The following is a 19,937-nucleotide window of genomic DNA, read 5'->3' on the forward strand; positions in this document are numbered from 1 at the left end:
GAATGTTACCAGTTCGATGAGTGAGGATGATGGGATTTTGGGTGTCAAAACAGGATACTATACACCCATTTTTCATTGTGATTTGGGTACAAGAAAGTTTATCATACATATAGATACTGAAGCGCAGGTGCCACTAATAAGTTAATAACATAATGGCATGTTGAGAAGGGATCTGCATACGTCAAGTGCCCAAAATAACATGAGTGGTAGAAATAACATCAATGGTTGACAATGACCAACTCCACTCCAACTTCCGGATTAGCTCCATACTCTGTCCAACTGAGTAACTCAAAACCCTAGTTATGTCTGCACTAGGTAACTAGATTGCTGAAGCAGAATGTAAACCAAAACAACTGCCTAATCTCAAAATTATGATTCTCTTCCATATCTGTAAGCCCCATTGCTGTCTGCTTCAAATGTGTGAAGACAATTTTTTCAGGGGAGTCATATATCAAATAATACTGGAAGATATTAATCAACAAATATACACACAGGAACAAAGAAAACCATCATATTATCAAGTGACCGAGTAAAACAAACTATTTTAAAAAAAATCTCAGTTTTTTGTGGCAAGTTGAACTTTACTTCAAACTCAGTTAAGTTTAGAACACCTAAGTTTTAACTTATCATCTCATATTTGACAACAGGTATTATGCTATGTAGTTTAGAGCTTTGTGCTTTGCAAGAAGAGGATAATTTGAAATTTTGAATAACCTTCTGCTAGTCAACTTGAGTTGCACTGTTCTAAATGCAGTCTACTTGCTACAGATCGACCAAAAACTCAGGTCTGATTGGTCCAGAGACTGCGCTCAGTGTCCTTAAAACTAAGCTGAATATCTAACAACTAAAAGTTTAACCTGCTAAGAATACAGAAGGTGGACCAGATGTGAGCTTCGTGGCAAATCATATTAGCTATTAGGAACTACTTTAGGGGTCTCAGGCCATATCAACATATGATATTTATACTCTTGATAACAGTTGCTTCACTAGTTCCCATGGGTGTTCAAATTGCTACTCCTATAAAAATATGTTTTTTTTTTGTCTTCAAATGCCGCTTGCAATAATTTGACATAGCTACTTAGGAGTACCCCTGCTTGCATCAATTTTTGTTGAAGGACAAAAAGAATACAAGATACTGAAACTGTACATAACTTTAAGATTGTTATTTTATGAAATTCAGAGTTCCTACATATGAAATTGATAGTGTCAAGTGAAATTACTAAAGGCCAAAGAGGAGCAATACTTACATGCAAATGACCACTTTAGACTTCCTTTGCACATGTTCCTCCATTTATCCTCAAGGTCTGTTCACTCTGTTGTGGTAGGAGTTTATGAAAACACATTATAACCAATCCAATATTTTCTTCCATGGGACTCTTGTTTCCTCATTGCATTGAGATTTCTGCTTCTGCAACAGTATCAAAGATGTCAGAAATTATAACATAATCAAAATAACCTCCAAAAAGCATAGAAGACTGAACAAAACATGAATAAGGAACACATGAATAAACACCACATGTACACAATTATTTAACTGCAGCCAGGTATATACTAGATGAAATGCAACTATGGGAAGATTATATCGCTATAAAGATCCACTGAAAAAGAAAACGTCAAGAACCTTGAGCATCTCTTCTTCCTCAACCGTCCTTAAAGCCTTCTTTTTGCTTGATTGAGTTGTTGCCATCGGTTGATCTTCCAAATTAGCATGAACAAATGCATTTAATCCTGGCTCTACCAGGGAATTTTTATTTTTAGTTTCAAGGTAATCGGCAAGAGCAAGAGAATATGAACAGAAAGGGCAGTAAAAGTTATCCTTCTCAAAAGACATGGCTGAGGAACGCAGCCAGTTCTCACGAACCACCACAGGACAAGTACTCGTTTTACAAGTCAATAATTGCCCACTTTCATTACAATTCAAAGAACGGATTTTCTCTGTTACTGTTGTCTCAAAGGAATCATGAGAAGATGTGCATTGAGATCTCCAGAAAGCATGCTTTTTCATGGCAGCATCAATCTTCTTATCATGAAAATCCTTGAGCAGTTTAGATTTAACATCAATGCTCTTCAGCTGGTATTCATCAATAGATGCAGGGCATGCTGCTTTAACATGAGAATCATGCTCACTGACACGAGCAGATTGTTGAGTAGAATTCTTCTGCTGGTTTTCATTTAGAGAAGCAACACCTGATGAACTTGGTTTCGAACAATGGTCATTATCATCTTTTCGTTTATTAGCTAGGCTCTTCTGTTGGGCTCCATCTGTGGCTGCAGGGTGCAGCACTTCAAAAAGAACATCATTACCAGTGTTATCATTGAATACATTAGCCGGCACCAGATGCTGGGATCCTTCAGCAGCATCAACACTTGTTATTCTTGGTCCAAGCTGAAGCTCACTATCATCTTTTCTTTTATCAACATATGTATGTTGACACGCTTCATTCCTGATTATGTCTTGAGGCATTGGAGTGGGTTTACAACAATTCTCCAACTGACTCTCATGGGCTGAATCATGAGTGTGTTGTCCCTTCCTCTTTGACTCAGTATAATCATCACGGCTGTCCTCTAAGACCCTGACTTCCTCCATCATTTCCATCTGATTTTCAGTCACGTCACACCCTGACCTCTCAGAAACTGGAACTTCTCTTTCCGATGAATCTTCTGAATTCAGAGGAAGTTGGTTCTGTTCTATAGAGTGCAAAACATAATAGGCATCCCACTCTTTCCTTTTGGCTTTTAAACGGACATCATCAGAATGATTCACCTTTATAACATTTTCACCTGCTATATATTCAGGACCCCGGATATTGCCTTCATCTGCCTTTCTTAGCTGTTGAGGTTCATCCATGGATGAAAGAAGTGGTACTCGGATATGAGTATCATGCTCCCTATTGCAGTTGATTCCTTTATCAGAGATCTTTTGCTGGATTTCACCTAGAGGAGCATCATTTGATACTCTTAGAATGCAACGAAGTCCACCATCATCTTTGACTTCACCAAGACAAGAGTGCTGATAACATTTATCCTGAAACGTATCCTTAGGCATTGGAGTCGGATTACAATCATTTTCTGTCTGGTTCTTTTGGATTGCAACATCACTGCTCTGTCCATGTATCTTTGATGCAGCATAATCACTGTGACCACCCTTTACACTGTTTTGCGGCACGTCACACCTTCCATTGACAGATACTGGAACATGTCTTTCAGACATATCTTGTAAACACTCTTTTCCATGTATAGGAATTCCATTCTGTTCTACTTCTACAGACTGTGAAACATGTGAGGCATCCAAGTTCATCTTTTTCGCTTTGATACAACAATCATCAGAATCATTTACCCTTTCACGCTTATTATTATTGGATCCAATCCTATCCCTTTCGGAAAGCAAAATATTTCCATTCTCTGATTTCCCGTCTACTCCCAAGTTTTGAGCACTGGAGCAGCTCTTATTTAGACTTTCATTATTTTCATAGACCAAGACTCTATCAACATCACTTGTCAATGATAAACCGCTCTTTTCTCTCAAGACATCAGCATGCGGATGAGAGCCATCAAGAATCGAATCTTTCAACTGTTGTAAAGAAAACACACAATCCATTTCTAGGCAACTAAAGAAAAACCGACCAATCAAGAAAATTGCAACGAAAACGTCATAATGCATAATGTACCTGTTTCAAAGCACATTTCGGCAAAGTAGCTTTTTTATGCACAATAAAAGGGTGAACATCCCATCTCAACAGCCCTGGTCCACCGTTCCGCAAATCAGACTCCGGCGTCTGACATAACAAAACACATCGCATTTCATCATTTCAACATATTTCCAACCTCCAATAAGTACAATCTCAATATGGCTTCATAATTAACCTCTTCCGCATACTAATTGTCATAACTTGCATAGTTTGAAGGTGAATAAAATCAAAACTATACCTCATTAGTAACACGTTTGAGGACACTTTCGCAACTTTCAGATAAATCAATGCTGATTTTACAGTTCTGGGAAGATGCAACATGACTATTGAACCCATTATTACTCGACCCAAATAACTCCTCCAAACATCTGAGAGCAACCCTTTCTCTCGCATTTCTCGAAATATGTTCGGGTAATGCTGAGCCTATCTCACCCATCAAATCTAACAACATCAAAAAAAAAAAACCAAGAACCCTAATCTTCAGTAACACTGTTCAAAGTAAAATAATAAAGATAAATAGCGTGGAATTGGAGATAGAAGTAGAGATGGAGTTACCCTGCAAGACAGAAACATCAACATGATTCATGGTGGCGAGGCCTTCAACGACCCAGAGCCAAGTAATGGCTTTTTGCTGCTCCTCACTCGTGTCTTCCATTCTCACCGGACACAGAGAGCTTCAATGCGAGAAGTTCGAAAATTATATAAAGCGGAGCGGCGAGCCGGTTCGGGTCGAAGAGGGACTGGGCCCGTTGGCAAATAAGTGAATAACAAAATACTTCTACTATCTTTTATTTTTGAGAAAATTTTAAAAGCAATATACGAACTTTGCTCTATTAAGAATTAAGATTACTCAACTTACAAAACTATCACATAAATACATGAAGTATTAAACTTGATTAAATTTAAGTACATCCCGTCATTGACTCCGTTAGTTTGTATATTTTTCATCATACTCATGTGTATAAAGTTGTCTCTTCAATGACAACCAAAAACCAGAAGAAAAAAAAAAGGATTGCATTGCAACCCAGATCCTCATTACCAGAATTCTTCATCTTAGATTTAACCTCATTTACTCACAAGGATAACACAATGTCTTAATGACTAATCAATCACAAATTTGAACACCCAGAACCTTAATGAAGACAACATTTTGTAGAGAACAATCTTCCTCAAAGAAGATTTGAACACTAGAATACCCAAATGGATGAATTAATCAACCCAAATCAATATATATTCATTGAAACCCAAAACATATAACTTCTTATACACTAATCAATCAACCAAACCAGTATATAAAATATCGATCAATCAATTATTGATTGAACCGGTAATTCAATCAACCAAAATCTCACTTTTGCTAACCCCATCTTCTAGCTTTTCGAAACCAACACGAGTAGACTTGCATGTTAGGATTGATCTGCATTTTGGGTTGGAAGACATTGCATAAGGGTTGGGTTCCTCACTACAGAGAGAGAGAGAGAGAGGTATGAACTAAGTAGCACGGACACGGACACAAGTGTTCGTATTGGACACGATTCGATACGTAGACACGGCATATATAAATATTTTTGGACACGGACACGTGGTGAATACGTTAATTAAATATTATTTTTAATATTTATATTTATTTAAAAAATTATTTTATAAATTTGAAAGTATTTAGAATTTTAGATGTATATATATGCCAAAGTATGCATTAAAATAATGAAAACATAACTTGTTAGAATGACTAAGGACTTGATAAGTACTTTGGATAACCAAGGTTCAAATCCCACCACAAGCATTTTTATTTTTATCACGAGTTTTTCTCCTTATATATATTAAAGTGTGCATAAATATAACAAAAACTAAATCTGTTGGAATGGTTGAGGAGTTGTTGAGTGCCTTGGATGACCAAAGTTCGATTCTCACCATAAGCACTTTCATTTTTATTATGAGTTGGTGGTGTCCGCGTGTCCGATTCGGATACTCGCGTGTCTGGGCCGTGTCCAAAGTTAGTTCGCGTGTTCGAGCGTGTCCGTGTCAGACACACAATACGGTGGCATGAGCACGTGTCCGTGCTACTTAGGGTATGAATGATTTTGGTAAGGGAAATACACGTTTACCCCTTATTTATTTGATAATTACACACTCAGTAACGGAAAGTTAACGACATGTACTTAAATTAAGTCGGGCTTAATACTTCATGTACTTATGTTATAGTTTTGTAAGTTGAGTAATCTTAATTCTCAATGCTACAATGTTCATGTATTGTTATTTCTTGATTTAAGTGTCATTGTATATTTCTTGTTGAAATCTCGAGAGCAAGTTATCTTGTACATGGACTTTATGCCAAACTCATTGTGTCCATTTTTTTTTCAATAATAATAATAATAATAATTTTAAAAACAAAGATAACTATTTTTTTATAAGTAAAATGAATAGGTATATATGTAGAGGTGGCAAACGGGTCGGGCCAGTCCGGTCCATTATAAACTGGACAAAACCGTGCTCGTACCGTACTCGGGCCAGTCCATTTATTTATCATGTCGGGCTCGGACCGGGTCATTTGCTTAAATATTAAGCCCGGCTCGGCTCACGACCCAAGCCCATGTCGGGTCGGGCTAAGAAGCGGGCCAGCCCGGTCCATTAACATTATATGACACAATAAAAATAAAAATATTATGTACTTTGAATATTTGTTTTATATAACTATTTAGAGTAGTAAAATAAATAAAATACTACAACACATTTCATAATCTTATTTTTAAAACGTTACGTATCTCAAAATAATGACGTTTTATTCACTATTTTGATAATATTTGTGAAAATATTGTAGTTAAAATAATGAAATAATTAATAGATTTTAATTTAAAAAGTATAATATTCAAGTTTAATAATGATAATTGTTTAAATATTGATATAAATAATATAAAATTATGTGTTTAACGGACCGGCTCATGAATTTATCGTGTTCGGGTCGTGCCGGACTAAAAACGGACTCGGGCCGGGCCCATGGACCAAAATATCTCGGCCTGACCCGGCTCATTACAATAACGGACTCGGGCTCAGGCCGGGCTACTAACGAACTCGGACCGTGCCGTGCCGATTTTTAACGTGCTGGACCGGGCTCGGACTTTTGGGCCCATTTTCCACCTCTATATATGCAAGTGACTTAGTGATTGTCTGATTGATTGAATGATTGTTCAAGTTGGTTACCCTGCTATACCCGCGTTCAAATCACCAGGTTGGGTGTGGTGACATCGATCTATATATTGGGTGTAGTGTCTACATTTTGCTAGAGAAAATAATACACTTAATCTGAGGATAATAGATCACCTTGAGTCCTTGACTACAAGTCAGTACATAAAATTTTATTGATAAGTTAGCTCTCTCCATCAATGGACTAAGGATTAGACTCATTAGAGTCAGCTAGGCTCGCATGATCAATGTTCTCCTTGGACTTGTCTAATGTGCCAATTATACAATCTCGAGGATTTTGGGGACAGGGGTTTATTCCAGCTACAGATGTCATTGATCGTCCGAATTATATTCATCCTTATAGTTCAAGCATACAAAAAAATTAACTGTACATGCTTCAAGGTGAGGTCACTAAACGTACAGTTGACCTCTGAAAGTGATGCTAATAAGTGATACGAGCTAGGATCTCTTGTTTGTGTACCTCTCGTTTTCGTCTATCGATCAGAATAAAGACTTCCTCAATTACATCTGGATCGAGATATAGTTCTACACTTTTTCTATCTGCTTTTTTTTTTTAATTAGGTGATGTAGATATAGTTTGCCACACTGAGGCAGTGCTGATAATCTACCTTTCAAGGAAATAGAGCGAACGGTCCCTACTCCTATTATTACATATTCAATCAAATCAGCGAATGAAATAGTTAATAATTTTGATTAGTTACAGTCAGATGAGACAACGGTTGCATTCAAGACTTTCTAAATCAATTTGAAATTGTAATATAATTTGTGTATGATTTTAGGAGCGATATTAGTACAATCAGACAAACAGAGAAACCCAATTGGTATGACATTATTGATATGAATTATGAATATGGGTTATTTTCTGTAGACAATAATAATATATGGTACAGCTCAATAATCCTCGTACAAGGACCAAATTATCTGCAAGATTAAATTCCCGAAAAATGAACTAATCTAATCCCCAAACCCGATCGTGTTTTCATGAACAAGAACAACAACTCTGACAAATTAGTGAAATTACAACCTCAAGAGAAATCCCATCCTCATTTAAATAGTCAAATAGTTATACATACATATTACAGAGAAAGGAAAAAAGGAAATGACTATGCCATGGGGGTTATCGGAAATTCGGAATCCGGGGGAAACATATGGATCGGAAGTTGGGAGGTATGGAAGTGTGTCTACCTGGAGAAGAGGAGGAGGGTGTTGAAGAAACGAGACCAGGCGAAGCGAACTCGAGGGTAAACGCTGACCGTGAAATTGACAGTTTGCCGGACGACGTCTTCGACGGTCTCCACGAACAAGTTCAGGCTTCGAATCGGCGGCATGTACAGCGTCAGAGGCACGACCGAGAAAGCCACGGCGAATATCAGCTGAAGCATTTGATGATGATTTGACGTTGAACAAGAGAATACCAACGTACCTACCACAGTTGAATATGATCGAGCAAACCCAAATGGTAGATGAACTCAACCCCCACGCAATCACCAACCCACAAGACCAAATTATTATCTTTGAACTGTTCTTGGGATTTTAGTCTATGGAGAGAGAGAGAGAGAGAGAGAGAGAGAGAGATGAAGACTTGAAGTAGATACTTTTCAAAGCGGTCGAGAGATGGAGATGAAGGTTCTCAATTGCTCTATAGCATGTTTCCTTGATTTTGTAAAAGTTGTACAAATGGTTACACTGGGAGTAGTGGCCCGGGGTCTTAAAGGAGGATATATTATTTGTTCGTTCTCCTTTTGCTCTGTGAAGCATTTACGTGAGGCGGTGAGGCAACCATCAAATAATAATAGTTGTTCCTCAAATGAAAAACAAACTTTCCCATCTGGTGAACTTTCATGATTAGGAGTATCGAACTTTCTACTCCTATTGAAACATCATAGGTTTTATAGAAGGGGGACTTTATAAATCCATTCGAAGTGTTTAGAAGAATTACAAACAAACATTATGTAACCGAAAAAAATATATATATACAAACATTAAGTCATCTCTAATGGTTATGTCAAATTTGCCAACTAAGCTCAACAACTATATTATTTAACGGACAGAAAAACCTCCAACCCAATACGTATGTTACTCACGTAGATTTGACATACACTCCAATCATGTCAAATCAATTAATACTTTTTTAAAAGACAATGTCAACTAGTTCTTTAAGCTTTTTTGTTTTTTGTTGGTGTGTTAATTCTCTCATTGACTACCAATATCGCAATGTTTACTATCTCATTCAAAGAGAATTACACTGCAAAAATGAAAAAAAAAACAAGATCTACAAATTTGATTCATATACATGCATCAATAAACCTCTTTGTTGACATTGAAGACGAAATTTTCATTTTCAACGGAGTTTTAAAGGGAGCGGTCAATGTGGAAGCTTGTGGACAACATGACGAGTGGGGGAACATGATTAAATTTGGAGACTTTTTGAGTCTGAAAGGGATTCGTCTACTGTGCAGCACTGTATCATATGCAGGGTTCACTATTCAACTGTGCATTTACCTTATATGCTGTTTAAATAAAAAAAATTTGACGGAGAATGGTGTGCCTTGATTTATGAATTTGTTTATTTACATACCACAAATATATAAATTCATCTTATACTCAAAGGTAAACAATTATTTCTTTATCATTATTGCAAACTTAATGGCTTCTAGACTTGAACTCTTAGCTTTTGCAAAGATATCTTTGAAAGAACTGCAAGAAGAAAAAGAAAAATATAAAAAATTAGTGAGATATAGAGATAACCTTCCTAGAAAAACCATAAATTACTGGGAAATTATTTATAGAGTCCAACGTAGAATCTACGAGACTAGAGAAAATATCAAAGTCCTCGAGAAATTTTCAAAGAAGATCAGAGACCCCTAAACATTTTGAGCATCGGTTAGATCCGCCCCTACCTATTATCAGAGCCTGCCTAGCTCAAAAGCAGGTAGGCTAAAAGCCTTATGCCACAAAGTTGGCTTCTCTCAACTAACAAGAGAGAATCCAAACCAAAAAAATTATTAGGCCTTTTGTATTACAAAAGATTCTGATAGGTGGCAAAAGTGTTGTGAGCCTTTGAAAATTTTCTTTATCTTTCCGGCATAATTGTCATGCTAACCAACATTTTTTCGAGATGTCAAATTGTTAGTCTATTATTTTTGTGTCGAACTACATGTCTTCGCAAGCGCGGAAGTACTATTTTTCCGACGTTCGGTATATTTTCTACGAATTTCTAATGTTTTAATTTGGGTTTTAGATTTGGGCCTGAGAGAAGCCCAAGCCCAAGCTATTTCGGCCAGAGCCCAGGCCCACTCTTCTTCTCTCCTTCTTTTTCTTTTTCTTTCTTCCCTTCTTCATTCTTCCTCTTCTTCGCGTTCTCCCTTCTCTCTTTGAGAAAAAAACAAGGAGCGCAACAGCTCCTCCGCTGCACCGTGCCGCCTTCAGGTCACTCCACGACACGCCACCACCATCGTTCTTTCCCTCTCTCTCTCCTCTTTAAAACCTTGTTCTTGCATGTCAAGTTCAAGCAACACTCCAAGGAGATCGATTTTGGAGCAGTTGACGCCGACAGAGCTACTCGACGAGAATTCGAGCTCCGGTGAGCTTCCTTCACTTCTTGTTGGTAAGTTTAGCTTCTAATCTTCAAACCCAACTCAATTTCTTCCTCGATTTCTTGAATTAGAACATAACCGAAGATCTTTCTCTTTTGCCATTGCCTCCGTCGCATCTCCTCCATCGACCTTGTTCTCCGGTGAGTTCTCCTTGCATCCAGGCGAGTTTGAGGAAGAGTCGAAGCTTCTAGGCAGTAGTAGACCAACGAGGAGCCTGGGAGCAGCTGTAACAGCACGGAATCGCAACAGCTCTGACCGGATTCATTCCGATGATTCGTAGAGGTATCAAACGAGCTCCAATCTTCTTGATTTTAGTGTTGTTGTGATCGTATTGTTATTTCGATTCGTTTGGTATGGTTGCATGCTAAATTAGAAGTGTTAGAAATCGGATCTTTCGCCGGAATTGCATATCAGAGGTGAAGGGTAAAATTACCCTTTTACCGTTTTATTGCCGTTGTGAAAATACCAAAATGCCCTTGTTGACTTTCAATAATTAGGGTCTTGCCTCTAGTAGTAAATAAGTTGAAAAGTTACTGTTTTATCCAAATTGTAATTAATTTAATTTACCTAAATCTCGATTCAACCTTTTTACCTTTAAGTTTCTCGATTTAAATCAGATTAAGGAAATTTAGTAACTTTTCACTAAAACGTAATTTTAGCTCTACGGTTAAATCTAAAACTCGATTTCCGCCCGGTTCGGAAATCGAGGAACTCTTAAGTGTGAGAGATTTAAATGCCGGAAGGATAAATTTAATATTTATATTAACGATCATTCGCGTCTTAAATCTAAGATACGAATATCTATAAAATAAATTCACACTCACGTTTAGAAAAGTCAACCGATCATCTCGAGACCTCGACTTGGGTAGTCAAACTAGTCAAATCGACGATCAATTACTAAATCGACTAAAAACGTTGTGACCCTTATTCATTTTCGTTATTTATTTAGCTATGAGACTTGCTTGCGGGACGCGATTATACGCAGAGCACGAGGAGCGAGACTTGGGGCGCGAACTTCGACGCTACTATATCAGGAAGGGTGAGCCGGTACCTTCCGGGTTAGTGGTTTTCTATATATAAAATGTATATGCTATACGTCTTTATCACATGTTGCATTTATTTGCATTTTACTTTGGTCGTAATGTCTCGAGACTGACCCTTTCATTTTATACATGATTATAAGTCGGTGATTCCGTGTACTGATGACTGGCACCGCATGTATTATTATTATATGGTAAATCATGCGTCCTGATGTCCGAGCACCATGATTTATCCGCGGTGAATCTATTGTCTTGATGTCCGGCACCGTGTGGTTAACTACTACGGTGATAACCGTGTCCTGATGTCTGGCACCGTAGTACATTATTGGCTCTTGGTTCACCTGAAGGCGAACCTTAGAGCCGGTCAGTTAGATGTACCCTATTGGCGCATTGATATTTCGAGCCGAGTCGCATATTTTACATATGCATGATTTTACTTGATTTGCCCTAAACTTTACGAGACTTGTTATAGTCTAGGTTTAACTTTCGTTACGTGGTTTTACGCTAACGGTCTATATATATACTTTTATATTTATATATATGTATAGATATAAATGGTTTTCAAACCTAACTACAGTTGGGTCGTCTCACCGCATCGGGTTAGCGAGGATGAGTGCTCACCCCGACTTTTCAGGTACCTGGAAGCTGGTACGCGAGGACTTGGATTAGGTGCTAGTGGCGTTGCATCGCTCGTGGTTCACTTTCGATAGTGAGGAGTTAGCTTCCAATGTGACTTATCTGATCTCAGTTTCTACTTTAATAATTGCACGATGAGTACTTTGTTACTTTTCATTTTAGTTGTGCAGTTGTTTTCCTTTGGCCCGTATTTATTATGGTGACGCACTTTTCCCATGTCATATTTGAACTTTCATTTTATTTGCTACCTTCCGCTTATCCGTATTTATTCAATAAATTGAGTTTCCTTTGTTTTTAACCCAAATTTACTATTATTTACTTATCCACATATCCTTGTAGTCGTAACTTAGTACTGTCGATGCGTAGGATCCCGTATCGAAAATGGTCCCGGGGTGTGACAAGTGTTTTCATTCAAGACATATCCAAGATGATCAATACTCGATACAATACGCCTGTAGAGTACTGAATACACTCTACGACGAATTCTCTCATCTTCAACAAGAGATAGGAGTTGAAGAACTTAACCCAACCCGGCCAAATTTGATAGAATTTCTAAACCATTTATCTAGCAACAAGGCTGTAGAAAAGCTGCTTGTACAACTTGAGAGATTTCATCTCAAGATCAATCAACTTGAAGAAGTAATCACAAGGATTGGAAGGCTTGAAGTAAAGCTTGACTACCTCAAAGAAAAGCAATATCTGCTAGACATAGAAAATAAGTTAGTTTGAACAGAAACCCTTGATAATAACATCCAAGAGCAAGCGTTTGAACTAAGAAAAACTCAAGAAATTCTGAAAGAGCATTTAGAAGCCCTTATTGCCCGAAAATGATGAATTAAAGTGTTGAGGTAAAAGTCAAGGAAAGAGACAAAAAAGCAAAATGCTTATATCTTCCTACTTCAGAAGCCCTTGCTGAAAACCTGAAAGCAATAATTCATCAATAAAATTATAATATTACATATCTTTAAGAGATAGGAATGGAGTTGGAAGAACAATTCAGAGAGTTGAATCTTAAACTCTCCAATTTGGAAAAAAGCATAGAAAAAAATCGATGAAGAACAATTAGCTCAAAATGTAGCTAGTAAGGTGATCTTACCTTCCTACCCAAGAGAAGAAGTAAGCTTAAGTTTAGTGAACCTAAGCTTCTTACATGGAAATCCTTTAATTTCACTTAGAGAAGGAACATAAAAATGTTTAGCATGGTATTCAGTAAAAGAAGAACAATTCATGTACAACTCACCAATGCTCAAGAATTTGAGTACAATGAGATATAATCAAGTGTACGGGAGACTACAGCTCCTAAATTTAGACTCAACGAAATTTATAAGAGAGGTTCTTTCATTTTCTAGATTCTCATAGGTTCAAGATTATTGAACTAACCATTCCGGCAACAAGCGAAGAAACTGACATTAGGTTGATAACTCAAAAGGAAGTAAGTGAAGCAATTCGAAGAAGTTATTCATACATGTACATTGGAGCAGTTCAAGTGGGAATAAAACTTCTAGCCATAGACAGAATAGACTGCTCTGTCTTATGTGTCCTGCAAGATGACATGATAACAGACTTCAAGAAAAGCCTGATAGGAACGGTGGAAGCCTCTCTATGTAATCAAGTTGCCTACTTCAATGTTTATCCAAACTTCACTACGCATCTCAGAGATGCACCACAGTCTCAGGTTGAGAATCAAGACAGATGGGAATCTATAAAAAGGGGAATGATGAAGCTTGCCATAGATTACCGAATCTATTATAAGCTCATGAGCTTGAGTGTTGCCCCAAACACTAAATTCCTTAACAGTCCCGGAATCACTACATCCATCCTCACCAATCTAAGAAATCATACTGAGCTGAAACATATTACAAAATGGAATGAGGTGACATTTCCACGAGAATTTGACCTGACTCCTCCAATCAAGCAAATTGAGAATACCAAAGCATCAATCTATGAATACATGGGAGGAAAGATAAGCCTGCAATTCCATAGACATTCGTTTGCCAGTTATGAAGAAGGAAACACTTCGGGAACCAAGTCACTTACGTTCCTTGAAGAATCATTCAAGGAACAAGATACGAAGAGACCAATGAAGATGCTTAGGGCTAAAAGACTCAAGAATCTATATGCAAAGGCAGAAAAGTGTAAGTCAGCAGAAGAGTTAGGAGAAATCATGCAAAAAATCTCACAGGTTGAGATAAGAAGAAAACCAAGAAGGAAGATTCTTCCATATTAAGAGGCTAAACCAGAATCTGGTGAATCCTCTAACATGGATACAAAAAATATGAATACTGCAAATCCCCCTCAAGGAAGTACATTAGTTCAGTATATCACGAACTACCCTACTAAGATCATTAGAGAAAATAAAATTAAACTTCCCAAAGGATTAGCCCCTACAGGAAAACCTGGAGAAAGGAGTTCTCAAAAGTTCATTCCTATTGAACCAAAATGGGGACAGTCGATATTTGAAAAAGGAGTACTATCTTGATCTAGACCAGGTTGGAGATAAAAGAAAAGTCATAGACAATTGGGTGGCTAGCTTGAGATTAACCAAGCCTTGGTATTGTCAAAATATGAGTACTCTGAAGCTCATGCCTATTACGAGTCAACACTGACCGGAATAGTCCAGAAGTGGTATCAATCCTTCAAGAGGAACACCCAGTGGCCTGATTAGGCGACCAAGTTGGCTCAAACCAACAATTCTCTTGATTTTGCATGTCCGATATATGCACAATTTTGCGGAGATATAACGAGGCATAGTGAGCAGGCAAAGGAAAAACCCAAAGGCAAACATTCAAAAGTTAAGTATCTGCAACATGAGATACATTGATGAGTACACCAATGAGTTCCAGAATTACTATTACAGTATCGGAGACATAGATAATGAAGATCTGGTAAGAACCTATTATAGGAAACTACCATAACCCTAGAACGATACAGTGGCACAGTTTCTAGAAGAAAATCCCTTTACATTTTTTTTACAGTAGGAGGGATTGCAGAGGAGAGTCAAGGCTCTCCTGAGAAGGCAATGTGTAGAGAACATGAAATCGAAAACTGCGAAGAAACAATTCAGAGGAGTTAAAAACATGTATCCCAAGATATTGGAGACTCTTACGCAGTGAGGATGTCACACGGAAAGAAAATACAAGAAGAAGTTCTCTAACAACAAAGTTGGAAAGAAAATTTTTTCCTCAAAAAAGAAGTACAATTTCCAGAAAATCTTCAAAAGAAGACCTGAAGGTGAAAAAGGAAAATTTGATTCCAGAAAAAGATTTTTCAAGAAAAAGAAAACCAATCATGGTTCTACAAGAGATGTTAAGAAATGCCGATGTTGGTTGTGTAAAGTAGAAGGACATTATGCTAATGAGTGTCCAAAAAAGGATAAAACATCATCAAGAGCTCTAATTGAAGAATATGAAGAAGCGATTGAGTATGAAAACTTGAAAGGGTTCGAAATAGTATATTCTGATGAAGAGAATGATTCTGTTTATTCTCTTGAGTACTCGTCAGAAGATGATTTCAAAGAAGCCTCTTCAGAAAGTACAGAAGAAGAAGAAGAAGATAACGATGAAATATATTGTCCTATCTTTGTGTTGCAGTTTCTCAATCAGAAACAAGATATATCTGATATTATCAGTGGTTTCTATCCTAATCCAGGAAAATTCACTTGTGATTTCTGTAAGATCGCAGAAAATGAATTGATTACAATGTATTGTGAAAACACAGGAGAAACTTATCATTAAGAATGTTTCTTAGCAGAATTGAGGAGAAGAACAGGAGAAAAAGAAGCTTATATTCTTATAGAACAAGAATATGCAGAGTTCTATGATTCAATAGAACAAAAGGAGGAATTAAAAAAAAAACAAAGCTCGAAGAAGACATGAAAATGGTAAAGGTAGTAATTTCATGAAGTTAAAAGAGAGAATTAACAGATTCTATTAGTACCAACAAAGGAATAGAAGATCATTCTAACAAAAACCATCATCTCACCAGAGAGCCTATCATTGAAAGGATTAACCCTTTCATGGAATTGCTAATTGAAGAAAAAAACGAAGAACATGTCAAGCAAGTTCAAACTAGCAGATTCAGCAACTACATCACCATAGGATTAAAGTTTCCCAAATACAAGAAATACCACCTGTATGCATTCGTTGACAGTGGCTCAGGATATAAACTTGCCAAGCGATATGCCAACCCAGACGAATATTGGGAAAAAGCGCCAAGAGCAGTCACTGGGGTCGCTATGGGAGAACATGAGATCATCATGACACTATGGCGCGAAATGTTAACATTTCCCTAGGTGGAGGAAACTATAAATGCAAGATTATCTGGCAATGAGAAAGCTAGGGAGCTGATGTATTGATTGGAAATGGTTTCCTTCTCTAGCAAACTGTGGTTCAAAATTCACAAATGATTGGATTTAAAAAGAACCGTAAGTTCTTCTGAAAATTTCGCCTTGCAGAAGCAGTAAGTGTCACCGGAAAATGATTTACGGATCAATATCAAAGGTCGTCAGCGAATACTGGTGATTATAAGCCTATTTTGGAACCCATTTTGTTGCTAAATGATCATTTAAAAGATCACTGTGAGATAGTGTCAAACATGGAATCAGAAGATTCTGAGTCAGGAGAAGCGTTCAATTTTCCTGAAAATGGATTTGATTTAGATTCATTAGAACTAGAAAGCTCAGATGGAGAAGAGGAATATATCAGAGAGCATAACCTGAAGGTGTATACTAATAGAGTTGAGCAAAAGAAGGTACCAACTATTGCTGAAATAGAGAATTTGTTAAAACCAGTAATTAGTGAAGATCCTCAACTATACTGGGACAAATATCCGGTATATTGCCAGCTTAAAATGTATGATGCCAACGCCATCTGCCTTGTCAAAGCCATCCCTCATTTTAGGGAAGAAGATAGGAAAGAGATGGAAAGTCAGATTCAAGAACTACTTGAGAAAAGGTTAATCAGACATTGAAACAGTCTCCATCATGCTTTACCTTTCCTAGTAAGAAACCATGCGGAACAGGTTAGAGGTAAAGCTTGGATGGTCATTGATTACATAGATGCTAACAAAAGATCGTTAAAGACGGTTATGAGATAGCTCAAGTGAGGGTCCTCATAAATTGTCTCAAAGGAGCAAATTTTTTTTTCCAAGTTTGATGCTGAATCAGGATTTTGACAAGTGAAAATGCATCCAGATTCCATAGCCTTGACGACTTTTGAAATACCACAAGGGCATTACGAATGGCTGGTTATGACGTTTGGTCTCAAGCAGACTCTATCTATTTTCCAAAGGAAGATGGACAACATTTTAAAGCCCTATTTAGATTTTTGCATAGTTTATATAGACGATATCTTAGTCTTCTCAAGAACTATGAATAAACATCTGAAGCACCTGAAGCAAGTCTGTAAGCTTATTGTCCAGAAAGGAATCATTTTGGGACAAAAGAAGATACATTTGGTCTCCAAGAAAGATCGAATTTTTGGGTATTCATGTTAAAGATGGAAAGATTCGTCTCCAAGAACACATTGTTAAGAAGATTAGCCAATTCCCATATCAAATCCCTGATGCAAAATCTTGCAAATATTTTTAGGAGTTATCAACTTTGCTAGAGACTTTATCCCTCAAATAAGTGATCTTACTGCTTTACTCTCACCAAAAACTAGTTCTAAGAAAAAATGGTGCTTTACGGAAGATGACAATAATATTGTCAAAAAGATCAAGGAGTTAACCCGAAGTCTACCCCTATTACAACTGCTAGAAGAATGAGACTTAATCATTTTGCAGACAGATGCAAATAATTAGTACTGGGCAAGAGTAGTTCTGGCCATGACCCAGGATACCAATCATGAAAAGATCTGCAAATTCCTATCCAAAAAATTTAATGTGGCAGAATTAAACTATTCCACTGGAGATAAAAAGGTGTTAGCTCTAATCAAGAGCTTCAAAGGCAATGAAGCATTCCTAGGAAATAAATTTGTAGTTAGAACTGATAATAAAAGAGTTAAAAAATTTAAAAACTACAAATTAACTGATCCAGCATATAGATGAAGAGTATTAAGGTGGCAAATGTTTCTATCTCAATATGAATATGATGTGGAAATGGTTGCAAGTAACAAGAACTTCTTGCCATACACTCTTACTAGGGAAATGACAACATTCAGAAGAGAAGATGGAGATAAAGATGAAAGATGAAATCCTAGGAGCAGGAAATCGGAACTACAGAGTTTTTGGAACAGAACAAAAAAGGAAACAAGATAGTTGGACCTCTACATGACGGACCAGGTTACCAATTCATTACGTCTTATGAAGCAGCTGCATCGGCCCCGATCAAAACTGAAGATAGGATTCAACCAGGGGGTTGGGATCAAAAGTGCGAGAAAGGTACTCCAGGTTTTGATGAAGAAGAAAAACTCAGAAAAGAATTTTGTTGTGTCCCAAGGATACAACCTAAATTGATCGATCTCAGGGTAAAAGACCGGCTAGCCCGTCTCAAACGACAGACGGTAAAGGCTTATCAAGTCCGTTGAAAGCTGCTGCTTTTCCAAAAAGCAGAATAGCCCCTTGTAGGTGAAAAATGGTTGAAGTCACTGGAAAGAAAAACGTTCACGGCTATCCTTTGAAGATATTCAAAGAACCAGTATTCAAAACGGAGAAGCTATTGGCTTTCAAGCATAAGATCGATATGGATAATGTTCTATAAGCTTTCTATGAGGAAGACGAAGAACATCTGCTGAAAAGTCTCAATGCCTTGACAGAAGAATTGTATGGAGTCCATGCAAAAGAAAAAGAAAAGAAAAAAAAAGGAAGGCGGTGCAATGATCAAATATGTGGAATGTCCTGAAAACGCGCGAATTCTTATTTCAGCCCAAAAGGAATTAGCTTGGTGGGAATTTCACTTTAAAATCAGAGTCGGTATAATAGTTTCTGGCCCATATTATAGGAGATATCTTGTACATGTTCAAGCTGAACACCTTCAGAAGCAGAAGCTATGGCTCATTGAGAATGGATTTGTGCACAATCTTTGGACTAAGTCAAACGAAGACCTATAGGGTTTTCCAGAAATCATAACTCAAGCAATAAAGAACATTCATCTAGATGGATGCATCTTGAGACTGAAATTCATTTCTACCCTTCCGAAATGGGAAGTGTTGGATGGACGCAAACGTTACATTTCTCCATATCACTATGTGTGAATTATTCAGGGTCCGATCAAGAGTTCAAAAGATTCAGGGAAAAATGCTAATCCCAACAATAGCATTCTGTGGATGAAAGTCATGGCCATTATGTGCATCAAAACATGGTTCGAAGGGATTATGAGTCCAGTCTTTTAGCCAGTGGAGAAAAAATCATAGTCACATGGTACAATCATCCTCCACCAGATGCTTGTAATTTCTTCTCTGCCATCATGAGAAATGATAGATGGAACTACATAAACAACTGCATGGCTAAAAAGAGTAGAGAAAGGATACATGATTCCTTATCATTTTCCCTATGACTCAGATCTGGATGAAAAAGAAGACACTGAATAAGAAAGTGACCATGAAGGCCAAAATTCTTTGACAGATTATGACTGTGCAATGAAGAATATTACAATGTCACAAATATGATGGAAAAGTAAGAGCTGCCAACGCATACAAAAAAGGAACGTGAGTTGTTGACACATCCAAACAATAAAAACTTCTCTTTCTGCTTTTATGAAATAGTTTACGGACGCATAATGACAACCAGCTTTAGAAAAGGAGTAGATTCTTTGTCGTCCATTTTCGAAAGTGAGTTCG

At 37.3% G+C, this 19,937-nt stretch overlaps 1 protein-coding gene across 2 annotated transcripts; it reads right to left on the reverse strand.

Moving 5' to 3' along the window:
• Positions 1-35: 35 nt before the first annotated feature.
• LOC126798064 (uncharacterized) lies at positions 36-4,382 on the reverse strand. Of its 2 annotated transcripts, none has more exons than XM_050524889.1 (6): positions 4,245-4,382; positions 3,928-4,130; positions 3,669-3,776; positions 1,622-3,571; positions 1,248-1,408; positions 36-407 (listed from the first exon to the last, which is right to left on the reverse strand). In XM_050524889.1, the coding sequence occupies exons 1-5, from the start codon at positions 4,342-4,344 to the stop codon at positions 1,343-1,345; spliced, it is 2,427 nt and encodes an 808-aa protein (XP_050380846.1). In that variant the 5' UTR covers positions 4,345-4,382; the 3' UTR covers positions 36-407; positions 1,248-1,342. The 2 variants fall into 2 exon arrangements, with proteins under 2 accessions (XP_050380846.1, XP_050380847.1); XM_050524890.1 differs by having other exon boundaries at positions 36-410.
• Positions 4,383-19,937: the final 15,555 nt, after the last annotated feature.

This window comes from Argentina anserina, chromosome 6 (genome assembly GCF_933775445.1).
Source record: "Argentina anserina chromosome 6, drPotAnse1.1, whole genome shotgun sequence".
NCBI classification, from domain to species: domain Eukaryota; kingdom Viridiplantae; phylum Streptophyta; class Magnoliopsida; order Rosales; family Rosaceae; genus Argentina; species Argentina anserina.

What these genes read in the sequence shown, in the direction of transcription:
- LOC126798064 (XM_050524889.1), bottom strand. Translation starts at nt 4,344, where the DNA reads ATGGAAGACACGAGTGAGGAGCAGCAAAAAGCCATTACTTGGCTCTGG. An exon ending in TGATGTTTCTGTCTTGCAGG is followed by an intron (nt 4,131 to 4,244) that starts GTAACTCCATCT and finishes TGATGTTGTTAG; the next exon opens with ATTTGATGGGTGAGATAGGC. An exon ending in TCAAACGTGTTACTAATGAG is followed by an intron (nt 3,777 to 3,927) that starts GTATAGTTTTGA and finishes TTGTTATGTCAG; the next exon opens with ACGCCGGAGTCTGATTTGCG.